The following is a 21465-nucleotide window of genomic DNA, read 5'->3' as shown; positions in this document are numbered from 1 at the left end:
GGCAGCAGCGGGTAAGAGTTAGTCCTGAAGACGATAGGTTGAAATCTGAGATAGGATCTCTCTAACCTGTTGTAGAACCAACAAGTTGATATTGACGTGGAGTTTTATTTCAATGTGACGCACAGTGTTCTATTATTTAAAGGATGTCCCTAGTTTATCCAAAATAGGGTTTCATTTCAGCCATCAAACATATCAGTACCACAACATGTGGAAAGAAACACCCGCATTGATTCAGATATTTCTGCTGCTGTTTTGTCTATTGAGAGGTGTTTCCACAGAAACTATTAGTCAAGCACAGCTAAACAGGCTGCATTGGGAATGGAGATAACAGTTTCCTACATAGTCGTGTGAAAAACAGAAGAAACTGTGAAAATCTCTTTAACATATGAAAACAACCAAACATTTGATCCTCTTTGAAACGGTGCCTACAAATAAAGGCGGCATCCTTGACGGCAACCACAGCGAAAATAGCCAAAACATCAACAAATGTGACGTTCCTTCTGTTGAAAAAAGTAAACCTTTGGCCTCAGTATTGCTCCCTTTAGCAGAAAATAACGTTGACAAATTTCCACTTACTTTTACTTACTTTACTTAATGACTTTCGCTAGCAGGCTAAAAAATTATGCAGCGTGTGAAAAGCGTGGAAATGACTCACACAGCTGTATGCAAGTTGTTGTAAGTCACAGAAATAACTATTCCAAAAAGGGAGGTTAAAATAGTTTGGAAATAAAACAAAATAACGCCCTGTCTCAACAAAAAACTGAAAAACAGATTGTGTGAATTAAGTAAAACCAAATGAAAGCTCTGCCAGGTGAGGAAAACTTATTTTAAAGAGAAAATGAAACGTAAAATGGACCAGATTTGGTTCAGCTTTGACTTTCTGTAATTACCAAAGTTGTGCACGCACTAGTTTTACTTATAAATTGATCTGATTAAAATGTTGTCTGACAGCTTGTGTTCATCAGCGAGATTAGACTGTAGCATTGTTTGTGTTCCCTGATTTGAGTAATTACAGTACTTTGGTTAGTGCATCGTTAAATCAACTGATGAACCATGCCAAGTTATAATAAACTTCTTTTTTTTTTTATCAGGCTTTAAACGTAAAAACTAAAAATGTAGTACATCAACTGCGGACTTTCTCTGGAGTGTAATTTCAGTGTGATTGACAGTAAACGAGGTATTCCCCGCTCAGTATTCCTGTCGTGGTCCTCATTTTGACTTTGCTCCCGCTGGGGCTCAGACTGCGGCCACACTTTCAGGCTGAATTTGACTCCTCTTTTTCCATCTCCTGCCACTTCCTTTCAGATCAGATGCGGGGCGTTGGCTGTCTTCCCTCACCTCGCGTCACTCCTCTCTGGCCTCGACATCATCACTCCCCCCCTCCCCCCCCGTGCAGCCTCCGTAACTCCGGCTGTCCAAATTTCCTCCGACCGCTGTCGCGCCACTCTGGTCCTAATGAAGAAAAGGCAGAGAGAGGGCGAGAGTCGGAGATATGACGTATTTGTGATGTGTGTAAGCCCTCAATGACGGCGTCGTGACGTCTGCTCAGGATATCAGCCGGCTGACCTTTGAACATGTGTGGCAGCAGGAGGGATATTTATGGGCCGGTGCAGAATTCGTTGACTTGTTCGGGCTCTGTCGGGCCCTGATTATAAACAAAGCCTTCATCTTCACATCCAGAGGCAGTCTGCCACCTTCACCCCACTTTGTCACTAAAACCTAAAAAAAACAAACAAAAAACATCTAACACTAAACGCTAAATCTCTGACACTGCCTGAAATATTATATCAATATAACTTTCAAGTCACAGTTGATGTTGACGTTAAAACTTAAATTAAAAAGTCATGAAAAAGACCTAATTTAGCTGCAATAGGCTACACATTAGCAGTATGATGATGCTAATCATTTATACAAGTTCATCATCGTCAAATTTCAGCATTGTTGGTTTAAAGAACCTTTTTAGTTGTTTTTTTTGTTTTGTTTTTTTTGCCGAGGATAAGATAAGAAATTTGACAACATGTTTGCATGCTAAATATGAAAGCGAAACCCGGAAGCAATTAGCGTAGCTTAGCTTAAAGGAGGAAACTAGAGCCTCTGCCGGTTGCCTAGTAGCGATAGTCGTTTGATGCGAGGTTGCTAGGCAACCGGCAGAGATTCGGCCAAGAAATAACATCTGCACTTCCATTTTGTCCACATTAAACAAATAACACATAAGATAGGACTATTATTTAGCCTCAGAGGTGCTGGTGACTCCAGCTTGACATCGACCTTACAGACGTGAGCACATTTACCCCAAACCGTCAGTTATTTTAATAAAGTTATGTATTAAAAAAATAATAATAATTAAAAAAAAATTATTAGTAATGTACCAGTGTTACTGGTAACAAAGGCCTGGCTGATTATTAAAAATTACCCATCACCCTAAAATGTCGGGAGAAAAGCGGTGTGCATTTGTTGGTTCATCTAAAGTTCATCTAAACCTGAAGTCGGTTCAACAAGGTTTTTTTTTTTTTTTTTTTTTTCGTGCCTGTGGCCACAAACTCGATACTACAGTCTTGGCACGTGTCCTCACATCTTTCAACATTAGCAATTCACTGGCAATAAGTGCCTCTCGGCTTGGAGGGAACACTGCCACAGACATTTTGATAACAGACTTAAAACCCGGGTGCTGAAATGAGCAGAGCTGAAAGAAAAATGCAGGATTTTGTCAACTCCGTCTCCAGGCAATTCATCTGCGTAGCTCTCCTTGAAGATGATGGATGCCTGCTGAGTCACTGCCATGAGCCAATCTCTGCCCTGCGTAGTACATTAAAGCAGAAAATATTGCTGAGTTTGACCTGCTGCCCACCATATAGATCCATGGAAAGCTGATTTATTAAGGAGGGAATACTCGCAGACAGCGCAAATCAATTTCATAGGTATAGATTAAAATAGGATGGCAGAGAGAACTGACGAGGAATTGAGAGAGGAACATTTCTGAAAAATATATTGGCGATTAAGGAGCCAAAACATCCTTTAACATGGCTGATAACAAGGCTCAAGCAAAATTGCTGAATCAATCACAATTCAAAGCCTGGTGTAATTCAGTTGCACAAACAGGGCACAGGATTAAAAGGCAGATTTAGAGGCGAAGGGATGTGAGGCAGGTTTGGTTCAGCCTGAGCCAAGTGTGCTGGAACATGAGTTTTCTCTCATTGTCTTTAGTTTGACACAAAGGTTGCTGCAGGCTGTGAAGTGGACAGGGCTGTCAGTGGAGAGAGGAGCTGAGAGGACAGCACGGGGAGCTGAGAGGACAGCACGGGGAGCTGAGAGGACAGCACGGGGAGCTGAGAGGACAGCACGGGGAGTTGGGCAAGCAGGGGAGGAATTCCAATCAGCTTGAGGCATTTTCGATGGAGCCACAAGGTCAAAAACTTCTTCGAAAGGATATGAAAGAAAAGTGTGTCAACACAAACGTGAAGAGCAAGGAGGGATGGACGGGCAAAGAACTGGGAGGCGGGACCTAACGCATCACTTGACTCCTGCCTGCAGCCGCCACTTCATTAGCTTTGAACCCATTTGTTGAAAATTACAAAAGGTTTTAAAGCCGCATAATTATGTCTTGTAGATGAAAACAAGGGCGGAAAGGAACATTACATTCCTCAGTTACATTCCTCAAGGGCACCAGAGTAATGGACTATCTGGGCCAGGAAATATTATGAATAAGCACCAAAGAGCATTAGGTCATTGTCTCCAAGTCTACAAACCAATTCAGGGGCCTTCGGTGAAGAATAAGGAGAAAAGTCATTTTAGCTTGCGGTCGGAAAAGAAACCTTCTTCCACTTTCCAAGGCAGTCTCGCACATAGAAGTCCTTTTAGAAAGTCTAAAGCGGCACAAAATAACTCCTGAGTACTGGGAATGATTAAGTCTTGCAAGGTTGCACAGACTGTCGATAACATCTCTGCCTTTTCATTTCTTTATCTCTCAGTCTGTACCTGCCTCTGTATCCATATCACATCCTCATCTTTCCGGTATCTGTCAAAGATTTTGTCAAAAATAAATGTCAGTCAGCATCAGTGATGTAGAATAAAATACCAAGTGTCCTCTGTGGAATAGACGTGAAAAGTGTGGAAGCTGACAGTATACAACACAAAAAAAACAAACACACAAACCCCTTGAAAACTTCCCAAAGTTCAACTCCCAAGTCTACGAGGGTTACGGGTGCCAGCTGGGGCAGAAACATATTAATATTTCATGTGAGGATAAGTCTCTTTCTGAACCAGAGTGTGGTCTCACTGAATTTTAAACTCCTAAATGGATGTTTCAGAACTGCAGAGCGGGTGGTGCTTTAGAGGTCCTGAGAGGACAATAAATCATTTGGTCACGGGTACTGTAGCTACGCCGGTTCCTCTCCGGATCAAAGAGCTCTCTCAGCATCTCTGTACCACTCCACTACTCAAGTCTGAAGTTCAAGATTAGAGAGAACGGTGTGTATTGTTATACTGTATGTACTTCATAATTCAATCGTTATACCACAGACTCGTCACTGACAAGATACACAACAGGTCCGCTGTACCTAAATTCCATCATCCTGGGAGAAGAAATGGACCCCAGACAGATTTTAAGCGCGAATATAAGAAAGTAATATTCCTATAACTTGTGCAAATACCAGAAAGTCAGGTTCTGACTTCCCAGTGGAAAATATTAACCCTAAAGACATCATGCACACATTATAAAGGCATAACGCATTTAGTGTAATTTCTCAGCCTATTTAGTGGTCTATTTCCACTCCTACTGGTACCACTGCTGTGGACATCAGTGGAAAAATAAATACTTTTACAAGCTGGCATGACTCTGGTGCTTTACTGCTTCACCTCCGAATGCTATTCAGCAAATTCCTCTTTTCCTGTTGCCTCTTAACTCTTCTTCTCTGAGACCGCAGCTCTGTTGTCGTCGACGTGTGCTCGTGTAACCACAGCTTGCTGGAGAATGCCCTCTTGTGGGTATATTGTGGTATACTCTGTCTCGCAACGTGACTGAAATTAAACTCACCAGTGCACTTTTTCTTCTTGACTGGATCAGAGAAAACTAAAAAGCCTTACGAGTGAATTTCAAGTGCATAAAACTTCACCAGATATAACTCTTGTCCATTCTGCATCCAGAAGTCTCACGTCTACAAAGTACACACGATCCACATATTCTTATTTGTGCCAAACGGATCGAGGTAAGATGACACGTTTTAGAGTCAGCTGAACAACTTGAAGGTCAAAAGGAATCACAAGGACTTTGCAAAAAAAAAAAAAAAAAAAAAAAAAAATTGCCTTCAGCACAGATGGCGATCACATCTTCCTTAGGTACTTCCAAAACTATACTTTTTTTTTTTTTTTTTTCTAAACCAACGAAATTAAGCAGCACAATGACAAACAATAACATTTAAAATATGGATATGACAAAAAGGATGATTTTATATTTCATGTTATGATGCAGCAATTTGGGTTTGTAAAATCTGCGCTCAATCTATGTGAATAATATATATATATATATATATATATATATATATCATTCAAAGTTTTTGGAAAGTGCGTGTTATAGTGCCTCATAAGTGTGCGTTACCAAGAAGAAAACCATTCACGAGGAGAGTTACAGGGAGTGATCTTTATTTCATGGAGCATGTGCTTTCACTGCCTGCCCCCTGGACTGTGACCCGTGGCGACGCGGAGATGCCGGAGGTCTCGGCCGGGTCACCGGATGGGATGACTCTCTGGCGCTTGACGCACCTGTGCGGTTCACCTCTTCGCCTCCGCGGGAGGGGACGGGACGCGGAGCCGACTGACCGTCCACCTGTCCTAAAGCTTTGTCCCTCTCCGCAGCCGCCAGCAGGACCTGCTTTAAAGCCGCTTGGTATTTTTCATTCATCCGCTTCACAGCAGGGCCGTAGTTGTTGCACTGAACTTTGAGCTTCCTCATCTCCTCGATGAGCCTGTTTTTCTCCTGGACGAGGCGCTTGTGCTGCAGTCGGGGGACGTCTCTGGCTCTCTGGACCTTCACCAGTGTCTCCGCTGCCAGAGAGGCTATTTGTTTGAACTCCTCCCGCTCCCGAAGAGCGTTTTTCAGCTCACTGTCCAGTTGCTGGTTTTCGGTGTAGACATCTGGCACCAAACCGACCAGCTCCGCGTCCACCGGGCCTGTCTGCGTCATCTCGGCCCACTCGGTCTGAAAACAACCAAGTGTTTCCGTCATGTTCATTTGGAAGAGAAAGTTGCGTAAAAACTCCGCCGCAGTCGGTTGATGAGTGCCGGAGGTCGGCTTGGGCCTTTGTAAAGCGCCGCCCTTCGCCCGGTCTTGGATGGCTTTCACCGTCGCTTCCAGGTCTTCCTCCCCCTCTGTTAGACTCCATTCATCCTCCAGGGAAACTTTTTCATATTTAAAGTCATCCTCGCTGTCAGCCGGGACGTCGTCGTCGTCGTCCTCCTCCTCTTTTTCTCGACTTTTGCGAGCAGCGTTCATCGTTTCAAAACGAAACGCTGCGGCGGAAAGCTTTGACGTTGCTAGGGGCAACGACGCGGACGGCTCACGCGAGATTTAAAAAGGAATTCTCGTTTGCCTCGCACCGTCATCAAACAATCATGGCGGACTACCGAGAGGCGCCCTTGGCCACTCGGCCAAAAACACTGGACCCAAATGAATATTTCAACCTCTCGCCGGAGCAGAGGCGCGCCGAAGAAGCCAGGGGTGCGCTACGAGCGAACCTGAAGAGGCAGTACCAGCTGCAGCTCAATAACCCGCACAGAAACGAGCTCATTGTAAGTGCCCGTCCGCTAGCTGGCAGCGTCGCCCTTGAAGAGGGCTCGGGCTCGGCTACACACAAGTCGAATAGGTCTGAACAGTATTTATATTTAGTAGTCTATGATGGAGGTGACGCGTACATCCGAGGTTATTACGCGAGTATTTAGTATTTTATACGACGAGTCCAAATGTCTCCTGTGAGAAAGTGTTCTACGCATGCGCATAGAGGTTTTAAAGTATAGGCTGTGTTCAATATAGAAGGTAAGTTATGATAAAAAAAAAAAAAAAGACTTTTTATCAATTTGTCTTGCTCAACATGGATCCCAAGTTTTTTTTTTTTAATTTTTTGGTTTTGTTTTTTTTATACTCTTGTAATAATTGTTTTGAGATCTTGATTCAGTTTACACGCGGTGATAACTGAAATGTCATTGGATGCTTGTGTTTTAACAGGAAGACCCTGCTCTGACACGGTTGGTGTACGCACGAACCAACCCCTACCCACACTTCAGACCCACATTCAAGACGTCTCTGTTGGGTGCAGCGTTTGGAGTTGTGCCTCTCTTTGTCCTCTACTACGTCTTCAAGACCGACAGGGTACGGGGACGACAGTCTTCTCCGATAGGTCATGGATCACTTCATAGGGCTCCGCTGTGGCTGCAAGTTCAGGAACTACAACATGTTTTTGGGGGTTTTTTTTGTAACTAAATCAGTGTTTTACAGATATAGTGGCACACGCATTCAAATGTATTCAGCATGGACACAAATATTATTTCAAGAATTGTTTATGCGGAGATTGGGCCACTCTGACCTTCTGCAGGCTGATATAAGAAGAAGAAATTTCCCCTCAGGGATTAATAAAGTGAATAAAATTTAAAAAAAAATTAATAAAGAGCAAAGACAAGAATAATATACAGTACGCTCCCTTATTGTTGCTGACTGCCGTTGTGCTGCAGGTGCCTGAACATTGTTTCCCAACCCTACTGCTGGCCTCTATGGCTGCTGTTATATTGGCAAAACTATGTACCAAACTGTTGGTCAAAATATCAATGAATAATGCAGGAACTCGGTATTGGCACGAAAACACATGGTTATTTTACCATATGCAGCAGTGATCATTCTTTAGATAATGTAATACACTGAGAATACCGTTTACATGAATATTTTTTGCCTAGTTTTGCTCAAATGTGATTTGGTCATGAATGCCATCATAGCCATCTGAAAAGCTATTTAGTTGACGATTGGGACTCGTCGTTCCCATGTAGGTGCAAAGTTGACCTGATTTTTTTGTTTGTTTTGTTTGTCACAGTTCCATTCGCACTAGAAATGAATGCTTCAATTGAAATGCTGCCCGCTTTCATTTCCCTCCCCATTGTCATGGAGATTCACCCTCTAAATCTCGGCCAATTGGAATTTCAGCTAGAATTTGGTGCAATTGTCACACTGCTGGGCTATCATGTTCGTCTCCCCCTCTCTGCTGGGAGGGAATAAAACTACAAAAAAAAAAACAAAAAAAAAATCATAAAACGCTCGTAAAACATTCAGTCGCGAAAATGTCCGGAAGGTGAAGAGGGTGAGGGTGGTATGACTTTGTTGCTATGGAAACTGTTCTAACCTGTCATCTGTGTCATCTGTTTTACAGGATAGGAAAGAAGCGATGATTAAGGCGGGGACCCTTGAGCGCAAGTTCAGTTTGTCATCATGAGCTCCGATGTAGAAAGACCCTCCTTTTATGTCCCATGTGTGTAATTATTAATAACCGAATAAAATTATATTGTCAAACACAATCCTGGGGCTTTGATTTCTCAAGAGAAATTGTGAACGGTGGGAAAACGCACAATAAATTTAAGCACGGTATTCATGCTTACAGAGGGACACGGCACACACCAGCACTAGAGCTGCATGTTAACCAGAAGATATTGAGGCAAAGAGTGGACCAGCGGTTAAAATATCTGGCCGCAAATTAAATATGTGCAGGAAGAGTAAAAGAGATGCTGTTGTGATAGCAATCAGTGATCCCTGTGGTGCCCTTAAAGCGAGACTAAATTTTGCTAAACAACCACTGTGGTCACGTGCCAATATTATGGAATAATAGCAGATTTAGTACAACAGTGGCAAAAGTAGAGAGGAAGAAAGGTTACCTTTTATTGCTCATGAATTTGCATTTGTATTTGGTAGATTGGATTATGTCTTAAAAAGAAAACACTGTCACAGCAATTTCCTTTTATTGTGCAACTCCAATCTTTGTTGTCTGTGAGGAGGAAATTACTTTATTCCTTCTATAACTTGTTGTCTAATGAAATAATACAAAGAAAGCCAAGCGCAACAAATGGGATTGTTGTTGGTTACTTTTAATAAAGTGAAATTTGGGTTTATATTTTCACATACCATCTGTTTTGGTAATTTGGTCCAAATTTCTTCTAAATCTCTGTTTCTCTACTGTTTGCTGGGCTTCCAGTTGGGTTTAAAGTGACTGCAGAGAGGTTCCCAACACTGGTAGTAGCTCTTGTCGAGCTTCTGGCATGTTTGTAGACCCCATTTGGTTACTGCCATGCTGAAGGAGGACTCAAACATGAAGGCCTGGAGGAAGCAGAGGACATGGAACACATAATCCCCGATGCTGTTGTTGCAAAATCCAATTTCTAGTAGTCCAATCAATTGTCTGTGGTTAAACTTCATATATATGTATATTGTTTTTACCATGGTTCCCTCTGCCACCCTCTCAGGTTTGAGCTCAGCAGTGCTGTTCTTCTCGAAGCATTCAGCGTCCGGGCCATGCGGGGTCATTATGCTGTGGAGGCTGGCCCCTCCTGGCTGGAAACCCTCCTCTTTAGCCTCATAATGGCCTTGAATCAGACCCATAAATTCACTCATGCAGTTACCTGAAATGACAAGCAGGAGGCGCTGTTACACTATACACTATACTGCACAATACTGACTGCACAGTTTGCTGCAGAAAGAGTGAGCCTGAACACTGATTTCCACTAGATGGCCATATAGATCCGTGATGGAAATAGACAAAAGGTACAGTGGTGGGGTCTCCGTTCAAATGAATCCTACAGCAGATGATTGTTCTCATCTACGGTCTCGACGCTGACTGGATAAATGGACGTGTTAGTTTCTCGCTGGCTTGTTGTTCAGTCCATTGTAGAATAAAATTACCCTCACCAGGCAGAATTTTGACCTTTCCATTCAAAATAGCATTCAAATTCAGCTGTCCTAACAAGGTAGCCCTTAAAATTCATTGTTTTTACTCTTATCTCCTGCCCTACAAAATGTGAAGTGTTGAAACAAGGCCTGTGTGTGTTGTTGCGGTCTTACGGTGATAGTAAGGTGGGCGGAAGGTGTGGTCAGCCACACCCCATCGTGGGGGGAAGATGACAAAGTCAGCAATGGCAACACCTGGTTTTGTGGATTTGGCAGTCAGCACAGTGAAAATAGATGGATCCTGTGGAAATATCATAAATGGTACAGGCTATCTTTTTAAGGGGGTCAGTACAGTGAAATGAATAAAGTACACTCCATGTATATTTTAAAAAAAAGTACTGTGAGTGGGTCCATGAAGGTCACACTCACCGCATGGTCAAAGGCCACACAGTTGATAACCATGAAGTTCTTCAGGTTGTATTTGTACGGTGTGTAGTTTCCGTGCCAGGCGACCACATTGAACGGAGAGAAATCCTACGTGCAAAGCACAGAACAAAACAAATAAGAGGAGTCTACCCAAGCAACAAACACAAAAGACTTTAAATTGAGCTTTTCACAGGGAAAAGGAACAATGAATAATGTCTTTGTAATCTTAAATTCCCAGAGTACTTCTTGACATAAAGAGAAAAAAATAACAGGTCATAATGAAAAGGGTTGATTGTGAAAGAGGGTGTGCTTCTTTCATTCTTTCTTCTCTTTCATTCCCCCTGTTCTTTGTGATACGAGGCTCCAGGTATTATGGGGTAATTGGCTTCACAATCAAACTTTCCCAAACTTTTGAGCATTTTGACGTTCACAGCGGCACAGTTATGGAGTGGGGGAGTGGGGAGGGGGGAGCACCAGTAACAGTGGGTGCAGAGATATTTCTTTATCTTGATTGTTAAAACCACAGCAATTTTATATAGTTTCTCTGTTCTGATAATGTCACTGCAAAAAAGACATTCAACAGCAGCTCTAAAATCAATATAGTTCATTACAACACAAGCTGCCTTCATACTGACCTCTGTGCTCCTTACACACATGCTGAGGTTCATTTCCACACATGAGCAGGCAATACACACTCACGCTATATATGCATACAAACACTTGTGCATAAGTAAATTCACACACATTGCATAGCAAATAAACACCGAAAACAACTTAACACGATCAATTGACAGCAGTTGGCGTACAAAAAGGCCATTGGGAAACACAGTGCAGGTAATTTCTTGGACATTCATCTGTGATAACTTCACTACATTCGATTAAAATAAAGGGGGGGGGAAAGAAAAAAAGTGGGGGGGGTGAAGAAAGCTCTTGCACACACATGCACTCAAAACACAAACATATTGGCCCAGTCAAGCAAATAATAAGTTAATTTGAGCAATTTCAGCACTCTGCAGGGGAACAAAACAGCAGGACCAAACAGGAGCAGCAGCATCTTCCCTGAGATGAGGCCCGCGCTCCCCATCTTTTTTTTCTTACCCCCGTAGCCTCACTCTCCGGGTTCCGAGAAGGGTGGATACCAGGAAAAGAGGCTCATCTCTGACCCCCGGCACAAAACCAGGGGCGGATACTGAAGCAGAGGCAGCGAGGAAGATGGAAAAAGGTTTGTTTTGCTTCAGAAAAGATAGTATCTTGCCCTTGTGTACTTCCTTCGATGAATAATAACAGTGTGGGTTGACATGGTTTCCACGGTTACAACCCCCCAACCCCAGCCCCTGACAAACCTCCCATCCCACCTCCTCCCAGTCTCAGTAAAAAAAAAAAAAACTCCTGTCAGACATTATGTGTCGATCCAATTATGCACCCAACGGGACATTTCAGGAGGGGGAGGATCATTCACCGAGTGAAATATGGTGAAATTAATGCTTAACTTGGAAAAAAGGTTTTTCCTACAAAGCAAAGCTTCGCAGGTACACTGTCTGTAGCGCCAGAATGCTTTAACTAATTATGAGTGATTAAGACTCATAAGGGAGTCGAAGCGGAAACCTGCTGAATGGATAACAGCTAAGGCTTCGATATTAAATCATCAGGGATGGCAATTCAGTCGGCAGGAGCACCTAATGGATCATATGCTTCACTTGGGCAGTTTCCTGTTAGTCACTGTGGCAGTTCGATGGCGTTTACTGAAGCAGACAGAAACCTAAATGGGGTAATAGGGCAAGTATGCCACACGTGTGTGTCCCTGTCAGACGAGAACAGGGTCACACACAAACTTGGACGCCACAATAAGCACCTGTTTGCAGGCGAAGAGTTTTCCCTGGTACTTGTTGATGACGGTGTAACCAGTGGACACTTGGCGATCCTCATACAAGGCAACCGGACACAGGAAATCTCTTGGGTTTGCCAGACCGTTGGCGCCTGCAAAACACATGAACATGATCAACTGACAAAAAGCAGACAAGATTTATTAAAAAAATTAAAAAAATTCAACCTACAAGTTTAACGTATTGGTTCAACGTCCTCTTGAACCAAAGCTTTGGACAAATTGCAATTGTGACCTTATGGTGGCACTAAAGGAAAATTTACACCAATCACTAAAGTCATTAAAACACCTCCTGAGGGGGTCATGAATGTGCGCACCAAATTTCACGCCATCCATCCAACTGTAAGACATTTCCACCAAAACCGCTGATGTCAACCTCATGGTGGCGCTAGCGGAAAAGTCAGGGGATCACCAAAGTCGGCAGGCTCCGTCCTCTTGGGACCGCGAATGTCTGCACAGATATTTCCGTCTGAGCCGGCGTTTCGGTGCGACTGACTGAGCAGCAGACCAACTTAGCTGCACGGCTAGCACGGCTTAAAATTGTACAGATTTTGAGGAAGGTTGAGTACGTATTCTGGAACATATATATATATATGTATATATATCTATATATATATAGATATATATATAATAACACTCACAAACACATACAAACACAAACCTATAGGCCCCAGGTCAGGGAGTTCGAAGTGGGCTCCATACACCTCGAGTATGTAGCCTCTGGTTTCTCCGAACACATCCACACTGAAGCGCATCCCTTGCTGGAGAAAAAAAAAGAAGTGGAAAATGGCAATGAGAGGAAATGTAGTGCTGTTATGTATAAAATGTGGGCTGTATGAATGCTGGTGGGACGTAGGGGTTCTTGGACTAATGTGTTTGGAAAAACACACGTGTTGCGATCGCAATGCTGGTGGTCCGGCTTTCTGTAGCTTAAAACCTCTTTCCACTGTTATTTATTTTTGAAGGTCACTTTTGAAAAGTACCAAACAATGTCTTTCTAAATATGCTGAGTGGGGGGAGGCGGGCAGACACACACACACACACACACACACACACACACACACACACACACACACACACACACACACACACACACACACACACACACACACACACACACACACACACAATGGTAGATATTTGTGAAGTCTGGAGAGATGAAAAACACACAGCCCACCTGGATGACACAGATCTCGCTCGGTTCGACCATCATCTTCCCAAACTCTGTGGTGATCAAGATCTCACCCCGCTGGGGGACTAGGGACACAAACAGACAAAGAAAGAGAAAAGAAAATTTGAGGGAGAAGACAAGACCGAGGATTGAGCTATCATTGCTCTTGTGATAGATGACAGTGAAAACATCAACAGCCCTTTTCCTCACCAATCAGAAAGTCTCCGTCTGAGTTGTTGAAGCACCTGGAACGAGAAGGAATCACTGCCAAAGTGCAAACAAGGACTTTATATTTTTGATTCATGAAAATACATCTATTTGTTACACAATGAGACACATTTGCACGCAAATATGCCCTCACCTGTCAGCCATGGAGGTGTTGCAGGTGTACACGTGGATGCCGATGCCGTTGCGCGATTTCGCGTCTCCAGCACCGCAGACTGTGTGAAGACCCTAAAACATAAAGAAGGACACAATTCAGACCAATTAACGGAGAAACTTTGAATTAAAAACCACTACAAATAAAGAAAAAAAAAAACAGACTTACAGCCACAAAGTCCACTTTCTTCTCTGTAGATTTGGGGATGGTGAAAGGCAGCCATCGCAGCTGTGAAAGAAACTTCAGTCAGAATCGATTCATTCTGTAAATTCTGAGAATTTAAAGGTACTCATTGGTGCAGGGAAAAATTAGAGGCAAAACATTTCCTTCGTTAACTTTTTACTGAACAATTAGATCTCACATTAGCCTATTTTGGATTATTTCACATTAGAGATTTGCGATTGCTTTTTTTAACTGGTTATGAAGGCAGGCCTCAGTTAATGATGTCATGCATGTATATGCATCAATCACACATTTGCAACACTGAAATGAAAATGTGATCACAGTTGTGTGCTCTTATGTTGCCAGCACTTGTTAATCAGATCTATTGAGACTGACCCCATCCTGATGAAGCAGATCAGCTGACTGGAGTAGTTTGAAAAATGCTTTCTCACATAGGCTTTTATATACGAGAAGACTGACAGCACTTCCATGTCTGTATACTACATGAAGCTACAACCAGCAGCCAGCGGCTCAGTTTAGTATTAAGACTGGAAACAAAAGAGAACAGTTACCTCATCACTCTGTAATTTACATTAATTTTTGTACAAAATAAACAACACATAAGTGCTTTTGTGAGCTTTGGAGCTGCTGGTAGGTGGATTTTTTTTTCTCCCCCTTTTGAACCTCTTGCTGTTTTCCTCTGATTTCAGTCTAAGTGCTAAACTGCTAAACTGCTAAGCTAACCAGCTGCTGGCTTCAGCTTCATATACAGACATGAGAGTGGGCATCAATTTCGACATGTGATGCAGAGTTCTCACAATGCAGAGAAGGACTGGAGAGCCATTCTTATCGTGATGAAAGAGGAGGATCAAACTCAAGAACATAAAATCGCATGATTTTGGCCCTGCAAAAGACAAAACCATCTGGATCTCATCTGGATCAAATCCATACATTATAGCTGCCTTTGGTCTGGTGGCAAGTAAACGAGGGCATCAAACTATAACTCTATAACTATAAAAGTTTATTCTGAACTTTTATTGTTGCTTATCAAGTAATGCATATTTTTAGTTGTATGAAAAACTATTATTCAGTCACATTTTCCCTTCTTAAAGCAAATCTAAACTGAGCCGGGACTGGTGATGTACCTGGTTAGGATCCGGCTCCACTTCATCCCAGTTCTCTGTTAAATTCCCACAAGGCACTGCGGTGAAAGGCTTGTGTTTAACAGACGGAATAATGCGGTACAACCAGCTGGAAAAAGAGGAGGACACAGCAGTTAGTCATTCATAGGGCTGAGATTGGTCCATATGGGCTGTCAGGTCTCAAACAGAGATGTAGACCTCCTCTTGTTGGCTGGCCGCGGGCAGGTGAAGGCCGAGCCGGAGAGCTGCTCAGCGTAGAGGCCATACGGGCAGACCTGAGGATTGTTCTGCAGACACATAATGCATTACCAGAATGTTAATGTTGCGTGTCATGTGATATATCAGCATGGGACTGGAAGTTCTGTCTGAGGCTCAATTAGGAACGACGATACATGAATCCTAAAATGGTTTTCATTTGTTTCACTAATGAAGAATTCATACTTAGGATATAAAGATTAAGATTTGTGTGGACCTTATCTCACGTTTGACTTCTTTTGCCGTCACATACACGGTCCGGGTTTTGGAGCTGACTATAACTGTAAAGGGTCACACCTCCTATTTTCCTGTGGTGCCATATTAACTATTTGTGCAGTTCAACTATATAGAAAATTTTGCATTTTTGTGTGTGTGTGTGTGTGTGTGTGTGTGTGTGTGTGTGTGTGTGTGTGTGTGTGTGTGTGTGTGTGTGTGTGTGTGTGTGTGTGTGTGTGTGTGTGTGTGTGTGTGTGTGTGCGTGCTACCTGTCCCTCAGGTAAGGATCCAGGACAACGAGGGTCTTCAGAGGAGAACTCATTCCCGAAACCACTCATGTACTGAAAGAGACAGACAGACATCTAACTCACTCAAGTGAGGGAAAGTTAAAGTGAAAAATAAAAAAAAAATAAAAAAAATACATCATGCAGCTTCATTGTAATGCAGGATAAATGTGTTCACGCTGGTTATAATTAAATTTGAAGGCTTGTCATTAAGCCTTGTCTTTTTGTTAATTGTTGTCATATTGATTCACATTAGATCTATCCTAAAACAAACTGCAGTTATGCCAAATTTCCCCCCTTGCAGTCATCCAATATTTTTGTGTTATTGTATTGTTACAGAAACAGGCTAATTACACTCACACCCTCCGCTCTAATTTTTGATCAATATGTCAGTTACTCTACTATCCTACACCACGTCTTCCCTGCCACCGAAAAACATAAACTTGGCACAATGTAAACACATCTTGCTGAGTCATTGTTGGTCTGCGGAAAGCACAGACATGGATGGTTTCCATATGTGCGCGTTCACGTGCCTGCAAAGCGCGCTTTGGAGGCTCCAGTGTGTCCCCCATGAAAGAAAAATGTTATGTAAAGTAGGATTTCATTCAACTTAAACATATATCTCGAGATAGTAGCAAAAACATAAAGTCTACCATTTAGTAACAACTTTTACATGGCGATCGAAAAGGAATTTAGTCGCTCTCGTTCAAAAAAAATATTTAATTGAAAACTTCTGCAGATGCACAGAGACGATTCCCCTTTAACATTGAATATTATTCAGGAGACGTCGTGACAATGCTGCTTCATCTAATTAGACGGTTTCCATCGACAAAAATGTTATAATAATCTACACACATGCACAAAAAATGCTACATTTTGTGGCCACAACTCTCTAAAAGACTATAAGGTAAAAAGGTTGTCAAGTTCACGGGTTTTTTTTTTTGTTTTTTTCCATTTAAATGAAACTTTCACCTAAAAACTTAGTGAAGCTGTTGAGGCATCTCAGACCACATCTGGGCAGCTGCTGAATGCCAGGCTCTGATTGGTTGGAGGGATCGCCTCCCTTCAGTCAGCCGGTCTGCTGCTGTTAAAGCTCATGAGCGGTTTAATGTGCACATTTCTGTGCATCGACAGTCGATGTTCCCCTTTTTCTTTATCTTCCTACAGATCTACATTGTGTTTGTACTTCCATGCACAATGCCCCTAACTTAGATGATTCTGAAACTTTTAGGCCTGACACAGGCGCAGCTTGTAAGAAATGTTGAATAGTAAACATTTATAACGGTAGCCTTATAGTTTTGATAAAATGCTGCCTTACCTTAAGTCCAGCCATTGTGCTGTCTGTTCAACCTTTTGTCACAGCTGCTGAATGTGTCAAAGGTTACAAATTAACTTGTTTTACTCTGAATGTAAACCCTTCAACCAAAATCCACTTCAGGACGCGTGCGTGCAGCACTGTGCGGACTGAGTGGAAAAGGGGGCTGGATTTATACTCTTTCTCAATATGGTTTCAATTAGGCCTTGACTGTGGCTCCGTGACGCAACAGCCGAGTATCATGCAAAGGGGGGGAGGGTCGGGTCAGGTCGGGTCGGATGGCCAAACTGGGCGCAAACAAGGACCAGTATCACTGCCAAGAAAAACAAGAACATGTTTTAAAGCTCATATAGGTAATCATGAACGAAGAAAGGGTTACAGCTCAGTCCAGGATTTCTATGGTCAGAGACAACTGCAATCCTGACATACGTTTTTAGAAGACAACAAAAACTAAGGTTGCTACTTGTCAGAAACTCATATAGCAGACATATTCTGGAGGTTAAGGAAAATAATCACCAAATTTAACATGATAAAAGACGCAATATAAATCCATCAATGGAGTTTCATCACGGTCAAATTGTGGTGACCTTAATACACACTGCTTGTGCAAATAATGGTGTCATGCACATCCTCACGTCCTGCAAAACAAACATCCGTTCCAGGGGTCCGTAGGCTCTTAGTTTGGCTCTGTCCTACCTTTATTTTACATCAGTAGCCTACTTATTCTGAAGACAAAGTAAAATGTTTGCATGCAATGGGAGGCAAAGGTGCCACCAGTTTTTTTATTTTTTATTTGATTGTGTCCAACACAGACGGACTTGTTTTGTTACCATCCCTGTACGGCTACATAATTAATTTACTTGTCTTAAAACCAGCATTAGCTTATACTCGGATAACCTGTGCGTTCTTTTGCGAGCAGCTCCTCCACGATATAGAATGAACAGCAGCAAAAGGCCTTGAAAAAGGCCTATACATTACTCCACGCAAAATTTATTCAGTTCATTTCTCGGAATAGGTGGTCAAACGAGGTGTGCCTAATGTCCCCTGTGTATCAAAAAGAATCAATTTCGCCTTTTTCATTCTTGCCTCGCTTCCCCCGCTTGTCTATTTCTTTTCTCTTTTTTGGGGAGGTGTTGGGGAAGGGTAAATGATGGCAATTCTCATAGCGAGGCGCAAATAAACTCGCCGCGGCAGAAGTAACTGTTCTCCGGCGAGGCGTGCAGGCAGACCCGGGCCTCCCGCTGACAGGCAGTCAGGGTGCTGTGCCAAAGACGAGAAAGCCCAATGGCAGGGAAATATCACGTCCCAGTCTCCGGAAATTGATCTGCTCCTTGTATGGAGAAAGAAAATGAGCGATTTTAATTTCATCCCCGAGTCTGATGATAGAATTTTAGAGTATCTGAGTTCAATCCGGATGGTGCATGTGTGTTTTAAGAGAAGAAGGAATAGCTGGAGACGGGAGAGAGGAGACTGTTGTTGCCTACTGACAGTTATATCTATGCATGCGTAAGTGGGCCATAAATGCTTTGTTATTAGATGCCTGCTGAATTCAATGGCTTGATGGTAAATGGTACACTCACCTGGCACAGTCTATCCCCATATGCATAAACAAGCAATTTCTCTCACAAACACACACATACAGTTACAAGCCTATTCCATGCAGTGATGACATCTTTAGCGTCCCATAGCACATGTAGTGCACACACTGCCACATATACATACAATGTTTGAGCTCTTTGGCCCCCCCTAAGCCTTTTTCTTACCACTAAAGATCAATGCAAAAAAAAATGCACACAAAACAAACATATCGTGGAGAAAACTATTTTGGTTTTATGCCCAAAGTTTAGCTTTACCCCAATACAATGGACATAATCAGAATTCTTGTGAGTGCTGCTCAACGCAACATAAATATATAGACAATGTCAGTACCTTTTGAGAATCCTATTTATGGACAATCCAGACCTTACTGTGGACTGCTGTCTGCAATCACTTTAGGATGAGGAATTTTTATACTTTGGGCATCACAGGCATCGATCGTACTGAAGTAGTGGTAGACATTTACAGAAAGATGCACTGATTGCTCAAAACATCCATAAATTATCCTCATGGCTATCTGAGAAAACATATTTTCTCTTATAGGTTGAACTAATTCTTGAAATGCCTCACACAGGTGTTTTCACAGTGAATCTGTGCTGGGGATTACGCAACAATAAGAATTATAAGGGCATAAATTGGTTCAACAAAGCTAGAAGAATGTGGGAATCATCACTGTCGGTGCCCACACACATATATAACACCTGTGTGGGTTTACCATGAGTGTGTGGGGCCTTTTACATGACCAACACAATGAAGGTTAAAACCTTTGTATATATATATATGTATATATATATATATATATAGATCAACAGTACTTTTGATTAGATTAATCAGGCAGTAGCAAGTAGCAACAACTAATTAGCGTGTGCTTGCATACTGTTCCTGCTCTTGTTTCTCCACAGTAATGAGATTCTTTCTTCTTCTCTTTATTATTCTTTGAGCAGGGGAAAAGCGGCTGTCACACACACTCTTTCAGACACAAAGCAAAGTAACACACCGCTTTCTACGGTACAGATAGATGTGCCCATAAAACATGAAATTGAGTCTTTTGTTCATCTGCTGTCACACAAAATTCCCACATCAACATGATCGAAGACCACATTAGTAATTTAAAAAAAAAAAAATGGCAGTAATGTTATGTGTTCTAACCGGCTGCTTCAATAATTTGTTCAACACATTAAGAAAAAACACAAAAACTCAACTTTGTGAAGGACATATAAGTGTACATGACATCTGCAATATTAGCATCTGGCCTCATCTCGTCTTGTGTATCACCGGTAAATAACTGCTGCATTTAGATGTCACATCTAACAAGAAGTACCTTGGATTCTTGTATTTTGTAATTACAGCCCTGTTGCATACTATTGCAGTTTAATGTTAAATAACTCCTGACATCCAGTACCTCACACACTCACAGGCACATACACACACACACACATTTGACAGCTCCATTTAACGCTGATTAGATTTGCAAGGACATGTAGTATACCCTCTCTGTGTCTACTCTCTCTCTGTCTCTCCCTGAGTAGGTTGAGTATCTCCTGAATCTTATCTATCGCTGTAATGTTATGCAAATGGTTTAATATGAAGATAAAAGACTGTTGCAGCGTGTGGCGCTCTCGTGGTTCACAGCCTCGTGTTTCCAGGACGATAGCTCTAACGAGGAGGGCACTATTTGGGAGTCATTAAATGATGGCCTTCCTGACATGCACCCGTTCACCACCGTCGCCACCCGCCCCGCGTTGGCCATTAAAGCGGCTCACACCCACACCAAGACACACACTACAGACACCTTTTAGCGCCGGCTCCCAGTTTCTTACACATCACAGTGTCACAGAATAGAAAATTACACTCTCCTCCCACAGAGAAAATTGCTTTGGAATTGCTTGGTTATAAAGATGTGCTTTAAAGAGAGGGGGGTGCATGCAATAAAAAAAGGACACACACAAACACAATTACTTAAGCACTCTAAGGACAATTCTTACAAGTTAATCAGAGGATTTACCAATTATTGATGTCAAAAGGATTTTGTTGTGTATGTGTTTCTGGCCTGTGTTTACGTACTGAATGTGCTTGTCTTTGCATTCAAGGTATTTAGTAGTCGTCTTCTCTACTGTCGTGTGTACGTGCTGCATTATGGGAGGCAGAGCTTATACTGTACACACGTTTGGTTTCTGCACAGCCAAATCATTTCTTAAAAAATACATGAAATGGCCACAAGCAGTTTGGATGATGTGGAAAACATGAAGTAATGCATCGTAGCAAAGAGACAAGTACAACAGGATAAATAGGATAGGTGGATAGGTGTGGCAGCATGAAGAGACAGCAGAGGTGTGATGGAGATGAAAGGGAGAAGATTCAAAGACAAAAACAGCAGAGATTACAAAAAGAAGGAGAAAAGAAACAAGATGACAGCAAAGATAAGTGTGAATGAACAAAGGAGGAGATGAGTTCATGTGTAACACAGATATACTTGATGAGAGAGGCCTGCTCTGCAGTACCATACAAAGCACAATGTATAGCATTATAACTTCTTAAATCCACTGTCATTTGATAATATGTGAGCTCTGACACACACTTTGCCAGAGACAGTTTAAGCAACAGAGCTATGAAAATGTAGCCGGTAAGATTAGCCCCGGTTATCATTCTCTTACCGTGAGAAGAAAATTGTTGGAAAATGTTTTTAAAAAGTCAGTATTGCAACTGTATTTATGAAATTTAGAAAAA

The 21465-nt window shown here is 42.2% G+C and overlaps 3 protein-coding genes across 3 annotated transcripts; 1 reads left to right on the top strand and 2 right to left on the bottom strand.

Annotated features, from left to right (window-relative positions):
• Positions 1-5629: 5629 nt before the first annotated feature.
• On the bottom strand, positions 5630-6520 carry LOC138624930 (sperm-associated antigen 16 protein-like). Its single transcript, XM_069705513.1, has one exon. It carries the CDS (start codon positions 6485-6487, stop codon positions 5642-5644), a length of 846 nt encoding a protein of 281 aa, XP_069561614.1. The 5' UTR covers positions 6488-6520; the 3' UTR covers positions 5630-5641.
• Positions 6521-6606: 86 nt separating this feature from the next.
• Positions 6607-8550, top strand: ndufb4 (NADH:ubiquinone oxidoreductase subunit B4). The gene is made up of 3 exons (XM_069705514.1): positions 6607-6783; positions 7217-7360; positions 8406-8550. The coding sequence occupies exons 1-3, from the start codon at positions 6607-6609 to the stop codon at positions 8466-8468; spliced, it is 384 nt and encodes a 127-aa protein (XP_069561615.1). The 3' UTR covers positions 8469-8550.
• Positions 8551-9098: 548 nt separating this feature from the next.
• On the bottom strand, positions 9099-17275 carry hgd (homogentisate 1,2-dioxygenase). Its single transcript, XM_069705512.1, has 14 exons — positions 17146-17275; positions 15813-15884; positions 15271-15359; positions 15076-15181; positions 13937-13996; positions 13751-13842; positions 13600-13634; positions 13396-13475; positions 12880-12979; positions 12189-12313; positions 10340-10444; positions 10085-10211; positions 9464-9645; positions 9099-9343 (listed from the first exon to the last, which is right to left on the bottom strand). The coding sequence occupies exons 1-14, from the start codon at positions 17158-17160 to the stop codon at positions 9200-9202; spliced, it is 1332 nt and encodes a 443-aa protein (XP_069561613.1). The 5' UTR covers positions 17161-17275; the 3' UTR covers positions 9099-9199.
• Between the last annotated feature and the right edge of the window lie 4190 nt (positions 17276-21465).

This window comes from Brachyistius frenatus, unplaced genomic scaffold (genome assembly GCF_029030835.1).
Source record: "Brachyistius frenatus isolate BFR_SWC_R1_liver_20210118 unplaced genomic scaffold, ASM2903083v1 Contig_57, whole genome shotgun sequence".
Lineage (NCBI taxonomy): Eukaryota > Metazoa > Chordata > Actinopteri > Embiotocidae > Brachyistius > Brachyistius frenatus.
This window is presented reverse-complemented; position numbering and strand designations above follow the sequence as displayed.

Coding starts and splice junctions, on each gene's coding strand:
- LOC138624930 (XM_069705513.1), bottom strand. CDS start 6,487: ATGAACGCTGCTCGCAAAAGTCGAGAAAAAGAGGAGGAGGACGACGAC.
- ndufb4 (XM_069705514.1), top strand. CDS start 6,607: ATGGCGGACTACCGAGAGGCGCCCTTGGCCACTCGGCCAAAAACACTG. Junction 6,784..7,216: donor CGCACAGAAACGAGCTCATT/GTAAGTGCCCGT, acceptor GTGTTTTAACAG/GAAGACCCTGCTCTGACACG. Junction 7,361..8,405: donor ACGTCTTCAAGACCGACAGG/GTACGGGGACGA, acceptor TCTGTTTTACAG/GATAGGAAAGAAGCGATGAT.
- hgd (XM_069705512.1), bottom strand. Junction 13,635..13,750: donor AACACCTCCATGGCTGACAG/GTGAGGGCATAT, acceptor TTCTCGTTCCAG/GTGCTTCAACAACTCAGACG. Junction 12,980..13,395: donor GCGAGATCTGTGTCATCCAG/GTGGGCTGTGTG, acceptor TTTTTTCTCCAG/CAAGGGATGCGCTTCAGTGT.